The 15,699-nt window shown below is 54.3% G+C and overlaps 1 protein-coding gene across 2 annotated transcripts; it reads left to right on the top strand.

The window, feature by feature from the left end:
- The first annotated feature begins 2,308 nt into the window (after positions 1-2,308).
- ZIC4 (Zic family member 4) lies at positions 2,309-13,925 on the top strand. Of its 2 annotated transcripts, XM_055724086.1 has the most exons (3): positions 2,309-2,384; positions 7,955-8,569; positions 13,020-13,925. In XM_055724086.1, exons 1-3 carry the CDS (start codon positions 2,315-2,317, stop codon positions 13,439-13,441), a joined length of 1,107 nt encoding a protein of 368 aa, XP_055580061.1. In that variant the 5' UTR covers positions 2,309-2,314; the 3' UTR covers positions 13,442-13,925. The 2 variants fall into 2 exon arrangements, with proteins under 2 accessions (XP_055580061.1, XP_055580060.1); XM_055724085.1 differs by lacking the exons at positions 2,309-2,384; positions 13,020-13,925 and adding an exon at positions 7,317-7,846 and having other exon boundaries at positions 7,955-9,541.
- Positions 13,926-15,699: the final 1,774 nt, after the last annotated feature.

Below are 15,699 nucleotides of genomic sequence, written 5' to 3'. Positions count from 1 at the left end.
GGAGCGGGGCGGAGGCGCTCCCAGCCCCGACAGCGGCCGGGCTCGGTGGGGACGGGCAGGCGGCGGGTCCGGCAGGGTCCTGCTGGAGCCCGGGCAGGGCCGGGGGCCCGGGGCGGTGGGCAGAGGGCGAGGAGCGCTGACAATGGCGAGCCCCGTGGGGAGGCGTCCCGGGGGACGCGCTCCCCGCCCACCACCGCGCCCGGTGCCACGGGGGCGCGCCAGGGGAGCCGGCGCTCCGGCACCGCATGCCCTTCTTTATAGGCGGGTGCAGGAGGGACGGAGCCCGAGAGCCCGGCCGGCCCCCTCCATCCCCACCCACCCCCGCAGGCAGGGCCGGGGGGGCTGCCAAAGAAGCCGGGTGTCGCCGCCAACTTCGCGCAGAGCCCGCGGAGGGGCTGGGACCCCGGTCCCGGCCCCGAGGGGCCGCCCCGCGCCCGGCGCCAGCTGGGGAAGGGGAGATGCTCCCAAATCCCTGCCGAGGGGGATGCTCTCGAGGGTGACCTCTGACCCGAGCCCCTCTCAGTGTGCCAGCGCCGGACCGGACGGGGACCGGCGTGGGCTCCTCTCCGAGCCCCCCCCGCCCCTCACCCTGCCGCTCCTTTGTCACGCACGGCCCCTCAGCCCCGGGGAGCCCGTTTGCCGTGCTGGACTCGGGGATCGCTCCGCTCGGAGCCGAGGAACTTTATTTCTGCCCCAAGACCTCCCCGGCGAGCGCTCCCGCCACCCTGCGCGGCCGCGGACGGCACAGGGTGCGTGACAAGCCGGTGCCGCAGGCTCAGCCCGGCTCCCGCACCCCGGGGCCGCGCCGACAAATGCGTCCGGGGCCGCCGGGTCCCGCGGGGGCGCAGGTTGCTCCCCGTCCTGCCAGCGCACCTTTGGCCGGGTGGGTAAGGCTGGGGAGGGGATCGGGTCCCGCCTGCGCGGGCTGCAGCCCCTCGCACTCCCAGCCCCAGCGTGGGACCCGGGGGGGGATCCCGGAGCTCGGGGTCCCACCAGCCTGGGCGGTGGGACATCCTCACCCTGCGGCTCCGCCAGTGGCACTGCCTAGCTGAGAAAGGCGTGCGTGGTCCAGTCACGGTTTTAGCCAATATTTACTCTGAAATCCACAACTGTTTTGCCTTTTTTTTTTTTTTTCTTTGTCATCTGGTAACCATTTGAAATATTAAATGCAGCGATTTTTTTTTTTTTTTTTTGTCCAGTTTCAACAAGTTTTGGCGAACGCTTGGGAACTGAGCACTCCTCCAGCCTCCCATCCTACCCAATAAAGCACAAGTCCTGCAAACCTCTCGCTAGCGGGGCAGCGTTTGCTGCTCTGACTTGATAAAAGTATGAGGATGAATGGAAGTTGACTAGACAATGTAATTCCTAAGGGGTTCCTCTAGTTCTTTTTATTTCAGCAGTGATTTTCAGCACAGCGATGAAAATATTGAGGACACCAAATTATTTATGACTGAGCGTGACTGTGATACGCTGATGAAGTTTCATAATTAATATAATCAAGTATTTGTGTTAGTATAGATTCTTATTTACCAGCCCTGGAGTCCCTATAATAATAGTAACAAGGGCAATAATAATAACAACAATCTCCTTTGAAGTAACTGATTCCAGATTCCAGTGTGCTTTTCTGTACTGAAAAACACAACAAACAAACAAACAAAAAATCCAAAACCCTGAGAATTTTAAGGATAACTGCAAAATTCATTCTCGGACACTGCATCAAACCCCAGCTCTGCTCTCAGGGTTATTGCTGCCGCTCAAAGAAAGCTGTGCAAAGTTCTGCCTGCAGTAGTGGCAGTGCTCTGCCTTGCAGAGTGCAAAGAGCAAGCTGAAAATTATAGGCAGGGAGAAGTCCCAGGGTGGTACTATACTAATCCTTGCTGAGACAACAACTTGCGTTGGAGGCTCGCAGAGAGTCCGAAATTTAATTTCGGGAGGGAAGGATCTGTAAACAATATAGTCGAGTTGGTAAAAACCTGCCTTACAATAGCCTGCCAGAAGGTGAATGTCAGATCAAAGGAGAACTGAAAAGATGTCCTTTCATATTTTTTTCCCCCCTAAATCAGCCATGGAAACTTCATGACTCCATAAAACATGTGCTGCTTTGCTGGGGAGACAGCCTCCAGTTTCCCCTTGGAGAAAGCCTCTCTTCCCCCCACCCTCGCTGCTTAACTCTGGTGTTTTGTTTTGGTTTTTTCTTGTCTTTTTGAATCCACGATGACCGAGCCATACAGCGCCTTACTCATTACATATCACACACAAATGGTTTTGCTCTCAACTTTCCACCTCTCTCCCCAAACAGGAGCAAAGTCAGGAAATGAGGCACAAGACTCCCCTTGTAATGAGGAAAAGAAAACGACTTTACAGAAACATCCTGGAAAAGTCAAGTAAGTTAAAATATGTCTTTTTTTTTTTTTTTTCCAGTTCAAAGGAGACAATATTTTTTTTCAGCTTAGTATTTAACGTACTTGCATAAACACAAATCAGTGACACAACTCCCCACCAGCAGCTGCCTAATCCTGCTCAATGCCTATTCATTTGGAGGTTCTAGAATTAATATTTGACGACTCTCTCATTGAAACAACAACCCCTGACCCCATGTGATTGCACTGTCACATTATTCTATGACATATTCATCTTGAATTCATTTACGGACGATTTGATTGGAATGAGGTTTGACATGTATTGGATCCTATTAAAGAAGAAGACTTTGATCTTGTTGATGGGGTTTACATGATATGTATCATCTTTACCAGGGATACCAGGCTTCCACAATGTGGTGTCTAAGCAGTTAGTGACTGACAGCTTATCTGACAGGAATACCTTAATCTTGACGTACTGAATGAAATATTCTATTTCAAATAAGCATATGATTTGCTTGTCCTAGGGTAGCTCTAGGTCACAAAAAGTAAGAGGCAAACCTACGCACAAGCCGTTGCTCGCCTGGTAGCTGAGTTCCCGTTATTCGGGAGCCCTGAAATGAAGAAGTCCCCGTAAGTGGGAATGGGGCGAAGGAGTCGAAACAAAGGCAGAGTGCTCCCGAGCCACTCGGTACCTTCTCCTCTGCTCTCCGAGGAGATGCTGGGATTTCTGAAAGGCTTTCCTGATCCACCTCTTCCTAAACAGCAGTGCCTTCTGCCGGGGCCGGCGGGGACGCGGGCTTAGGTCCTCGCTGCCTTCCTCATCCCTCCCCGCCCGGTGCGACTTTGGGGGATACGGGATCGCCCAGGGTGGCTTCTGGGTCCTCTCTGTTTCTACTCCTCGCTTTTTTCCCGTTCTCACAGTAAATATTAGGATTTCCAGATTAATCCGTCCCCCTCCTCTCGTCCGGGAGTTGAAGCCAAAAGGTTACCCATCTCGTTCAGGGCGTCCCGTCCCGTCCCAGCCCCCGGACACCGGCCGGGAAGTTTCTAGCTGGCCCGCCTGGAAGGGAAGGGAAGTTTCTGCAGGGACAGGTGTAGGACAGCAGAGGGTGGGAAAAGGTCAGATTTTGCTCTTTCTTCTCGATGCTTCCCGGAGCAGGAGATGTTCCTTGCTCTTGAGCACGACTCTAAGGGTGAGCAGGATTTGGCCCCGAGTCAAGGCGGGGGGGCTGCAAAACAACACGTCGTTTTGGGAGGTTTTGCGTCTCACCACAGCAAGCCCTGTCTCCGACAAAAGGTGGAAATATGGGTGAGAACCTTGCTGTGTAGGTAGATTCCCATAAAAAAAACCCCAAAACCAAGGCAAAGTGGGGCTGGATCTGTAAAGCCATCCAGCAGCTGGGGCTGCCCCCACTCCACAAAGGGCTGCGCGGTGCAGTGTCCATCCCGCAGGCCCTGCAGGCCGGCGGGGTACGGGGGTGCAGGCAGGGGCCGGAGGGTTGGGGCTGGTCGGCCCCGCACCCCGAGGCGTGGGCAGGCAGGGCTCTGCGTGCCGCACGGCGGGGGAGGGGGAAGCAGGGAGGGGGCTAGGCCCCCCCTTAGGGCACAGCCCCGACGTGCGGGGCTCATGTCTGCCGGCCAGTGCTGCCTCGGCCAGCTCGCCCCTTCTCTGAGAGCCGGGTAGGGGCACGGGGCGGACGGGGGGAACGAGGAGGAAAAGTGCTTGTGGCTCGTCCTTACAGCATGTCACCTCTGCAGAGCAGGCACGGGTGGGCTTTGTGGCCGGGGCTGCAGCCAGGCTCGCGGTGACACAACAGTCCCTGGGGAATTTGTACTCAGGACCGAGCTGCCCGCCTGTTCGGTTGATCTGGCACTCAAAAGAGCACCATGATCCCTCTAAAGTTCACTTCCCTTAAGATAAGATCTGTCCTATAGATCTTATAATGATGTCCTCTGGACCTGCCCTGATGTCCGAGTTCCAGCTTTAGCTCAGGGTGTTTCTGTCCTGCTGCTCGAGCAGTCCTGCTTTCTCCCTGGAAAGGCTCCGGGTTCATCCAGCTCCTGAGTTCAGAAGGTAGCCTAGAAGGGGATGCCCTTACCGTAGCCAGGTGGGTTGGAAAGGAAATAATAATAATTAAAAAAAAAAATGGCCCTGCAAAAGCTGATGTTGCCACGTTTGAGAGCTTGCCGAGAGGCCAGCTTATCTGGTCGAACACGGCTCAGGCCGCTGCCAAGAAGCAGGAGACCTCGGTCAGCCCTCGAGGGGCATCCATAGGAGCTCAAGCTGCCAAAGGGCTGCACAAACAGGCATTCAGGTTTTCAAAACATTCTGGGAGATGCGCGGAGCTCGGCCGGGTCTGGCCCTGCTCCCCTCCTCTTCCCCGTTTCCCCGCCTCCCCGCAGTCATGTGGCGGCCCCCACCCGCCCCCCGCCCCGCTCCCCCCACGCACTCGACCGGGGCTCACACCAACTTCACCTAACAGTGAGGGACACCGAGGGCCAGGTTCTCCTGCACTGCCTGCAAAAGGGAGTGCAAGAGAGCCCTGAGTGAGGGGCGAGCTGAGAGCCATAAGTGTTTGACGAGAAACCATCACAGTATTTTAAATGAGCTTAGGGCAAACCGGTTATGACAATTTTTTTAATTGATAAACTGTTCCAGACGTTTTCTCCCTTGACTGAGAAGTGTCAGAATTGATGGATAACAAGTATGTAGAGATGCAGTGTTTTAAGGAGGTATGAGGAAAGCAGCTTTATTTGGAATTCACACTCTCAGTACATTTGTAAGTAACAGATTCATACTTCCTAACGTTTGTCTCTTCTGTGCACTCCTATTGAGATGGTCATGAATAGGACTGTCAAATCCATTTCGTAGAGCAAGTAGACTTGAAAGTTGAGATATTGTGAGGATGGTGTGTGGTTTAAAATGCCTGCGTAAACATGTTCTGTAAGGATGGAGAGCTAATTGCATCGTCTGTCACTTTTCATCATCTCTACTCAGAAAGATGTACACAAGGATGTATCTATAGCTAGCTACCTAAATATCTGCCTTGTGTTACAGAGGAAATATGGTGAGAGCCAAGCAGAGCCAAAATACGTAGCTGCAGCCAGCCCAGAGTACGTGAAGCTGTGAGAAAAATGTCCCCTATGCAGTTATGTGTGTCCTACACTTCAATCTTACAGCTTCCGATCATTGGCTGGTAGCTTCTGTTAGTAGGGTAGATGGGTTGACATTGCCAAATGGTTTCTTCTTTTGCTACTTAACATGAAACCTATTGATCATCAATACTGTTAAATTTTTTTATGGAGATGCAAAATCCCACTCTGGGAGCTTTACCTGGCGCGTATGTGGTAAAGTATCCACTGGCAAGTTGCAGCAAGTTGATGTATTAAAATGCTGAGAGTTTGACACGATGGGTAGAGGATTAATTGTTGCTTTATTTAGTAAGACTGCATGTTTATTTGTATGTCAGGGTCCAAGCTCTGTGGTCATACGGTGGGCAGATATTTACAGCTGTGTTTTTCCTTCTTGAGGCAGAAGAATCTTTTCCTATGTTTCATTTACTCTTCTGGGGTTCACAATCCCCTTCTTAAAAACTTAAGTAGATGCTTCCTTCTGTGCTGAAGCCCTAAGCTTTTCTAAACCTGTAAGGCCACAGCGTGCAACGCTGCAGCCCTGGCCCACGCATCCACCCCTCGCGACACGAGCCTGCAGGCCTGGTGTTTCCTTCAGGTGAGACACATCAGGACAGAGTCGGTTGGGAATGTTTTGCGATGCTTTTCTGTCAGGCCAAGGATGGGGGTTTTACTTAGAACTCGCCGGCAAGTGTACGTGAGAGAGAGGGAGAGGGGAAGGGAGAGAGACTCCCTCTTCTGGGTTAGACACTCAGGCTCAGCCTGAGCATCACCATGTCTCACATTGCTCTGGCAGCCAGTAACCGGATAACCGCTGGAACTTGCCAAAGGAGGGAAGGGGACGGGGAGCCTTCCAGGAATCCTTTGTCAGGGCTCAGGCAACGGTACAATGTCCCGAGCGCCAGGCCAAGGCGCACGCCTACCAGCGAGCCGGCGGTGCGGCCCTCGGCGGCGGCTGCAGCCGGGGGAGGCCCCGCGCTGCCAACAAGTGTCAGGGACCCGCGGGCCACTCGGGCCCGCCGCCGCGGGGGGCGTGGGGCCGCCTGGCCTCCCGCCGCTCCGGCCTGCCGGGGTCCCGGGGGGCTCAAACGGGGGAGAACCCCGTGGGCCGCCCCCCGCCTCGGGGCAGGGCAGCGGGCACAGACAAAGGCCGGGGCAGGCGGCCGGGGCAGGCGGCCGGGGCTCTCCCACCCCACCCCCCCCGCCTTGGCTTTGTTTCCCCACGGCCGAACCGGCGGCGGAAGCTGGGCAGCGGCCGGGCGGCGCGGCCCGGGGGAAGACCCCGGTCAGGGCCTCCCGCTGCCGTGTCCCCGGCCCGGGCCGAGGGGCGCCGCAGGGCTGGGCGGGGGGACCGGGAGGGGCGGGGGGAAGGGGGCCGCCCGGCGGCGGCGCATGCGCAGTCCCTCCCCTGCGCGCACCCTCCCCGCCGCACCGAGCGATAACCCTTCCAGTCAGCCGCGGGACCTGTCATTCGTGACGTCACCCGGCGGCAGCCAATGGGAGCGCGCGGCGATTGTTTGGCCGGCGGGGCCGGTGCCGCGGCCCGGAGGCGGCGCGCGGCCGCCCGCGCCCCGTCCCGTCCCGCGGCCGCGCCGCGCCGCGTGGGGCTGCCCGCCGGCCCCGCGGGAGGACGGGCCCCGCGGGGTGACCCCCCGGCCCGCCGCCGCCCAGAGCGAGCCCCCGCCGAGCCCGCCCGCTGGCTGCGCCTCCCGCGCGCCCCGCCGCCGGGGCGGTGGGACAGGGAAACTTTTTGCGGGGAGAAAAAAAAAAAAAAAAAAAAAGTTGTCGGCCCCCCCACCCCCCCCCCCGTCTCTGTGTCTCTCTCCTCCCGCTGTCAGGTGACTTTTTAGCGTTAGAAGCTAATAACCGTGGATGCTCCGGGCATCCAGTGATGGACCCTGCTGCTCTCTCCAGGCGGAACGCGGCGCTGAGATCAGTAGACTTGGCGGGGGCTCCTCGCCGCCACCACCGCCACCCCCCCCAGAGCATGACAGGCTTCCCGGGCTTCGCCGGGCACCCCCACGCCACGGCGCCCACGCCGCCGGGGGAGCACGCCGCCGAGTCCCGCCTCGGGCCGCACCCGCTCCGGCCAGAATACATGGGGCACCGCCACCATCCTCCTCCTCATCCTCCTCCTCAGCATCACCCAGCGGCCCTTAAGCTCAGCCCTGCCCCTCATCCCCACCACCACCTCCACCACCACCACCACCACTATCATCATCATCATCATCATCATCATCATCATATGGCAGGCCAAGCCGAGGTGGTCTCTAGTCAAACGGGAGCGTTTGGCCCGGCGCAGTCACCAGCAGTCCCTTACCCCGTCTCTCACCCAGCCCAGGCTCTGGCAGCAGGTAGGGACTTCTTCATACGCAGAGACCTGCCGGCCCCACTCATGCCAGGGCTGACCGAGCAGCACCCCGCTGCAAGTTCTCACCACGGACTGTTTGTCTCAACAACAGGTAGCTACCCCGGACACCATGGTCACCACCACCACTCAGAAGCTGGGAATCCCTCTCTATTCACTGGACTCCATGAGCAGCCTCCCCATGCAGCTCCAGGTGGCCATCTAAACGGACAGATAAGACTGGGGTTACCTGGAGAAATGTACGCCAGGTCTGAACATTTCAGTCAAGTACCAGCCTCCAGGACAGATCCTTTTGCTGCTTCTTCGCTTCATAGCTACGGTGGCATGAATCTGAACGTGAACCTGGCTCCACACCACGGCCCGGGTGCCTTCTTTCGTTACATGAGGCAGCCCATCAAACAGGAACTCATCTGTAAGTGGATTGAGTTGGACCAGACTCCCAAAAAATTATGCTCGAAAACTTTCAGCACGATGCACGAGCTGGTGACTCATGTCACGGTGGAGCACGTTGGAGGACCCGAGCAGTCCAATCACATATGTTTCTGGGAAGAGTGTCCAAGAGAAGGGAAACCTTTCAAGGCCAAATATAAACTTGTAAATCACATCAGAGTCCACACAGGTGAAAAACCTTTCCCCTGCCCTTTCCCAGGCTGTGGCAAAGTGTTTGCCAGATCAGAGAATCTCAAAATACACAAAAGAACTCATACAGGTCAGTATGTAAAGCTCTCTTTACTCTCTCTGTGTGTTATTCAGCATACTGTTTTGCTTTATTTTGTTTTTAATGTATCCTTTGCGTTGTTATTGAATGCACGCCAAGTACTTCTGGAAAATAAATTCTCAGATTTGTTTGCTTCTTTACCGCTTGGAGGAGGGGGGAGGATAGGAGGGGGAAAAAAGGAAGAGCGAGAACAAATCTCAGAATTCTCGTCCATATTTTTCTCTGGTTGTGCAGAGAGGCTGCTGTAATGTTTATGCGGGTAGATCTGTGTAAATATCGAGTGATATAGCTACTATTTCTGCTTATTCACACAGGCGAGGGTGGGTTGTTGTTTTTTTTTTTTTTTTTTTTGGCAATTTAAAGTAGTTGGGGAAAAAATGAAATCATTGTGCAAGCTCACAAATTAAAAGTGAACAATAGAAGTTACTACTTGTCTAGTCAGTTTTGACTGATGTCGCTGAGATGCTGCTGCTCGAACATTGTGAGAATAACACAGCTGCGACCTTTTCGTTCAACAGTTTTGTTTTGGGCAGAGGGAGTTTCAAATGTTTGATCTGAATAACATTGACATTTTTAATGAGCATTCCCTTCCAACGACTCTCTGCATTCGCAAATATGGGGAGCTGCAAGTTCTGATTCTCCTCGGGAGGGGAAAAAAAAATAAAGGAGAAGAAAACTCGGTATTGTTTCGGCCTGTACGTTTTGAAATGTCATTTGCAGATCTGTTAAGCGAAACTGGGACATGTGTCAGAAACATCTGTTAGTTCTAGTTAACAGAAAATGAAGTAACTCGATGGACGATCTTGCAAAACTACGTTTGAAATCTTCCGGCCAGGAAAGCATTTATAATTAATGAAATTGCAAGTAGAAAGTTTTCACACTTCCAGAAACAGCTTGTGAAGTTGTATTAATTAGTTTTGCAGACGGTGTTTGTAGTCTGTAGCGCTGGCCCTTTTTTTTCTTTTTTTTTTTTTTTCCTCTGAAGAAGAAGATAAGAAATAAGCCCTTTTTGGAAAATTTAATCTGTTCCAGTGTAGGGTTTTCCACCTCCCACCCCCTTCTGTACAGCCTTATGCACTGCGAGGGAAACTACATAATCCTATTGTAAGATCTGCTTACAGCCAAACGATTTTTTTCGCCTTCCAGTTCGTAAAACTCCCCTTCCCCCATGCTCGGTGCAGGGCTTGACCTTCCAGGAGTTGCATTTTTACGATATAACTCGACGTGATATAATTTGCAGAACGTACACTAATTTCGTGTCGCTATCGTCTAAACATAGCGCGGAGGTTTTACAGCGACCGTCACTCGTCACCTAATTATTTTTCCAGCGCTCTATGAATAGCTCGTCTGTGTGCGGGGGGGTGGGGGGTGGGGGGGGGCGATGGCAAAGTTGTGCTCCTCTGCTGCCTCCTCGGCCCCCTTTTTCCAGGAGAAAGGAGTATCCCCGGGTCACATAACTTGTATCCGAGCCAGCCTCTTGTCGGATCAGCACAGGTACAGCCATTAACCGGGAGAGCTCATCCCCTAATGACAGTGTTTTTCTTAAGTAAACAAACTTTTACTGCTCTTTAACGGCCTCACTGTTTGAAGTCTCTGAAGCAGAAAATGGTTAAATTCTTGGGAAAACTGACCTACATCGGAGAGGCAGGTTCAGGGCAAACGCGAGATCGGAGGTTTGCGTTTATTAAACATCATTCCGCACGTCTGTACTTTTCGCTTTAACTTTCCCGGTGATTAATTGCTGTATTGTGAAAACTCCTGCAGGGCCTTTATGGTTCCACCGTTTCTATTAAACACCCAGAAGTTGTCAAAAACGCAATGTTTCTGAAACCCTAATAGAACTCGCTACGAATTATTCATGAAGACAGTTCTAGATTCAACAGGAAAATTATTGCCTCCTCAAATATTAATGACTTCTGATTTCTCCGAGGCTGGGGAGCAAGGCAGAGGGATTTCTGGCGATCTGCGAATTTTCCGGCTTGGAGGATAAGGCCGTACGGGCGGCGGCGGCGGGACGAGCAGGACGGGCAGGGACCACTTCGCCGCCGTCTCTGCGGGCCAGGGACAATGGTGCGAGACGTGGGACGGAGCCCCTCTCCCTCCCGGGCGGCCCCCGCCGCCCCCGCGCCCCGCCAGCAGCCCCGGGGGCCGCCACCTCCGCCACCCCCCCCGCCACCCCCCCCACCCCTCCCCGGAAAAGTTGGTAAATACCTTAATCCACTCCCGGAGACGGGGGATTATGCCACAATTTCCAAGCTGAGTTTCACTGAACACTTTTGCCCAGCTACAAGTGTGGGGGTAAAATGGCGGTTGAGATCCTGCGCTTCTCCATCGCCCGGGGAACTTTCTGCGTGGCTGCACCTCCGTGCTCGGGCTGCGGCAGCCAGGACCTGTAAAATGTCCTCTCCCTGCCGGGTAGGGATTTCCACGTAAGAAAACCTGCTCTCGCGAAAGGAATACTTGCAAATGGCTCGGGTGGCTCCTCTTTATTGAGGCGTTCAGAGAATGCAAACCGGGCAGCTGAGAAAATGCTGCCCTCTTCCCAGTTGAAACCTGACTGTACGGAGGGACCTTTCAGTGGTTCTTTCGGGGGCTTAAGCGAAGTTGAACAGTTTTCAACTCTCGGGAAAGCGGGATGCGCCGCAGCCCGCCTTTACCTGAATGTAACTCACTTTGCACAAGCGGAGTGCTTATGAGGATGGCTTTCCCTGGGGTCTCCTAACTTACTGCTTGCTTGTACTACACTAATATCCTTGATTTGTTGTCTCAACTTAGATGCTGAAGGTCAAATTGTTGCCTTACGTGAAGCTGTAATTAGATTATATGCGTGCGTGTGTCTATGCATATGCACCGCTGTATGTCGACAGGATTTGGTTACAGGATCCGCATCGTTTTCTCAAAGACCTTATTTTTAACCTCTTTCCCCCTTCCCTCTAAAGCCAGGTATTTACCCATCCTCTGTGCAAGCGTTAGTGGTGCAGGATGTGAGAGCTCCTCATTGATTATTACAGTGCGGAAAGGACATACTTAAAACGCGGAGTCATGAGCTTTTTCCCACCCACCTTGCATAAAGTGCATTCATGTGAAATATTTGGAATGCCTTCCTTTATGTGCCTCTGCTCGCAGCCGAGCACGAGGTGGGCTGCGTCCCTCCGAAATTTAATGGTGACGAACTGAGAGGGGGAAAACAAAAATCCCAGGAAATGCAGAAGAAAAAAAAAAAAAAAAAAAACCAAACAAAACCACAACCAAAACCTGGAAGCTTTTACAGATACTGGAAGTCCTTTCGACCACATACGCCATGATGGTGAACACAGTGGCTTTGTTTGCTCTCTACGTTTAAGGTTCGGCCGTGTATTTTTGTGGTATCCTCTGCGCCCTGCTACTTTTTGGGGTTTGACGGATAAGGAGGTTATTTTCATATTCGGTTGGTGCAAGACCTGGGCACTCCTTGGCGAGCAGGGTTTTGCAGTTTGCTATTATCAGCGACGATGATGTAGTCATAATTTCATCCCGAAGCTGTCTGTGGCGTGTTTCACTGAAAAGCTCTATGCTGTGTGCCATGCCCGGTCCACACGATCAGAGGTTAAACTTTCACACGACTCCAGCAACATGATTGTATTTCTATTATGCTTAACGTCACTTATCATATTACCAGACAAATTAATCCCGATTGCAATTCCTTCCATGACTGAGTAGGTTCAAATGAAAAGGGAATACTACCCTCACGACAGTGCCATGCACCGGCCTAGTCATCCTCTCGCTGAATCTCTAGCGTTTTGCCCCCCACAATCAATGTCTTTTTGAAAGATTTTGTGCCTTAACGCACGGTATCAGCAAGCCGGGGAGCGGGGAAAGGAGGGGGGGCTGCGGATCTCGCACGGGATTGTAATCAGCGCAAGAATGGAGTGGATGAGATGTGATCTAGCCAGGTTATGAATAACATTTCCACGTGCACCTGGGGGAGTGTGAGAGATTTATTTAACGTAAAAAACCTTCCTAGGGATACATCACTGACCGCTCTTTCTGCAGGACGTCGGGAGTCTGCGGGGACAGCGCACGCTGTTTGCTCAGAGCGAGCACTTGGCCTCTTAAGTTTTCCTTATCGCGGGGCTTTGTCTTTTGCACAGGCCCCCACGTAGATACGCAGGGCAGGGGAAGTGGGAGGAGGAGCTGCCCGGGCAGGGCGCTCCCGGTGCCGAGCCGGGCGGGCACGGAGCGGCGGCGCCGGGGGAGCTCGGTGAGGCTGTCGGGGAAGGGCAGGCCCGACGGTGCGGGGGCAGGCGGAGGCCGGAGGGGAGCTGCCCCGGGGTGAGGAGCCGTTCCGGGGCCGGAGAGAGGGGCCCCGGGGGGCTGCGGGCTTGGGGGGTGCCGGGGTGAGCCGCTCCCTGCCCCGCGGCCGCTGTCGCTAATGGCTGTGCTCGCCCATTGCCTCCTGCAGGGGAGAAGCCGTTCAAATGTGAATTCGAGGGCTGTGACAGACGCTTCGCCAACAGCAGCGACAGGAAGAAGCACTCGCACGTCCACACCAGCGACAAGCCCTACAACTGCAAAGTGAGAGGCTGCGACAAGTCTTACACCCACCCCAGCTCCCTGAGAAAACACATGAAAGTGCACTGCAAATCCCCTCCTCCCAGCTCTGGCTACGAGTCCTCCACGCCCTCCTTGGTGTCCCCCTCCTCGGACTCCGGCCGAGAGCCCCCCGCCTCCTGTTCCCACGCCGAGCCCTCCGCGCCCGCGCAGCCCGCCGCCAACCTGAGCGAATGGTACGTGTGTCAGGCCGCGGGGCTCCGCGGCCCCCCCGCGCCCCCCGCCGCCCCCCCGCCGCCGCGCCCCCCCAGCGAGCCCCGGCCCCGCTGCTAGTGCGGGCGGCGGCGGGGGGCCCTCGCTCGGCCGGGGCCGGGGGCGCTGCGCCGGGCGCGGGGAGGCCGGGCGGGCGGGTAGGGCAGGCGCGGGGCCGGGGAGGGACGCGCCGCGCAGCGCACGGGTGGCCGGCGGCGGGCCCCAGCCCGCGCCCCCGGCACGGCGCACACCGGAGGCTGCTCCCCTCGGCCGGGGTGATGCCGCCCCCTCCCGCCGCGCCGCACACCCCCCTCTGCCCGTCTTGCTCCAGTCTGTTTACAAGCCCGCTGATTTGCATCCCCGTCCCTTCCCTCCCTTTCCCCTCCCAGAAGGACCAGAGTGGTTTCGTACGGAGTTTGGCTGTACAGATTCTCTCCTGTCAACAGTACTGTGCGCTGCAGTGTTCTGTTCGCCCACGTTTTCCTGTCAGTGTGTTTTTTTAAGGGAAAAAAAATATTAAAAACCTACTATTTGTTACCGGATTGTACAAAATGGATCCATTAAATTCTTTGATTAATTAACCCGTTCGATGGACGTTTCTGTAAAGAATTTACTTCCTTCTCCCTCTTGCTGTATATAAATACGTGTATATATATATATATATATATGTATATATATTTTCCCCCTCCCAGTAGTCGCTAATAAAGAAAGGCCCGGGGGGGGATGTGATGATTGACTGTCCATTTTAGCTCCCACTGGTAATGACTTCTAATACCCAAACATGCCCGTCCCCACCCCGAGCGTGGCTCCTGTTGAATCGTGGGCGCTGGGGCTCCCGGGGGGGCGGCGGGGGGGCAGATCCCGCTCGGTGACGTCACGGCCGGGGCCGGGGCCGGGCAGCCTCCCGGCAGCGCGGGCACCTGGGGCCGCTGCTCCACGGCGTCTGCCCTGCCGGTGGTGCCGGTGATAAATGCTTGTACCTGTCCGGCAGCGCAGGTTTAGCCCCTTCACCTTGCCCCGAGCTCCCGGCCAGACCCGACGCAAACCTTCACTCCTCTGGTTCAGAGAAAAAAAGAAGGAGGGGGGAAAAAAAACCCAAATAAATAAACAAAAACCCTCCACTGGGGTAGCTTGAAACTGCCGAATGGTGCCGGTTTAATTACTTTAATGATGTTTAAGAATACCAGATAGTATAGGCAAATAAACAGCATGGGCTGCTGGAAGAGATTTCCATGGTTTGCTGAGTGCAGACAGAAGGCTGCTGTAGCCGCATCTTCTCGTGTCTGGTACATCACGTCTGCACCCAGGTGACTGGGGATGGTGTGTGTACAACGGTACACACACATGCAAGCGCGCGCGTAAATGTATATATCTGTAAATACAAAAGCGACAGGAAAATAAATAGCTGGTCAGTGGCTAAAAACACCCCCACGCCCAGCGCCTCCCCGGCTGACGCAGCTTCATTTTCCTCCCAAGGCACCAAGTAGGGGTTCCCTTCCTCACTCGCCCAAACTCGACAACTTCTGTATTCAAATACCTCGAAGAGTGACAACAGCGTGTCGCTACCGGGAATAGACGTAGGGAATTACCTAGGCGAGAGAAATGTGCGAGACAGGAGCCTAAACTAGGGAGGAATCGTGCCCCTCTGCAGCCCCTGAAACTTGTGTCGTGGAAATAGAGAAGTAGAGAAGCCAGCTGCGGGCAGGGAGGATGTTTCCATCGTGTCCCGAGATCTGTTTATTCCTTTATTTCTCTATTTACAGAAGCATTTGGATGTGCAGGTTAATCACGTTTAATTTTTCATTTGCTTGTTACAGATGTCTACCCCGTTGCTCTCAAGGTAATCTAGACAGACGCAGCTGAAAGCCTGAATCTTATGCCTTAGACATCAAAGCAAGCTCGCACAAAGAAGTATTTCTTCACAACGGTGAATCTTCATGGTAAGTTAGGATTTCTATGGCAATAGGCAAGTCATACTTAAATAGTGAAAGGCGAAGTCTGGAGCCCGTCCAGTCTTTTCATTAAGGACATAATATTTACATCTAACAGGCCCTTTTTCTTGTGTATACAAGTATATATTTTTGTTTGACGCGAACTAAATCATTTTCATTTAATTTCCGGTAAACAAAACCCACGCGAACAGGGCACTTGTTCCAGACCATAATAAAAATGGATAAGACTGTCAGGAAGAAAAGGCCCGCTTGAACCGTCGCCTCGGCTCACTTTTGTTTCTGCTTTCTGCCGGGATCAGAGAATGCGTTTGGGATTTGAGGCCGAGTTTCTAAAGGCAAGGAAATGGTTTTTAAGGGGGAAAAGAAAAGGAGAAAGGTCTAATCAAG

Source organism: Falco cherrug, chromosome 11, assembly GCF_023634085.1.
Source record: "Falco cherrug isolate bFalChe1 chromosome 11, bFalChe1.pri, whole genome shotgun sequence".
Classification (NCBI taxonomy): domain Eukaryota; kingdom Metazoa; phylum Chordata; class Aves; order Falconiformes; family Falconidae; genus Falco; species Falco cherrug.
Note: the sequence above shows the minus strand (reverse complement) of the source record. Positions and strands in the feature narration are given on the sequence as shown.

Excerpts from the sequence above, each read along its gene's own strand:
- ZIC4 (XM_055724085.1), top strand. The coding sequence starts at position 7,384 with ATGGACCCTGCTGCTCTCTCCAGGCGGAACGCGGCGCTGAGATCAGTA. Across the intron at positions 7,847-7,954 it reads AGCCCAGGCTCTGGCAGCAG|GTAGCTACCCCGGACACCAT; the intron begins GTAGGGACTTCT and ends TCTCAACAACAG.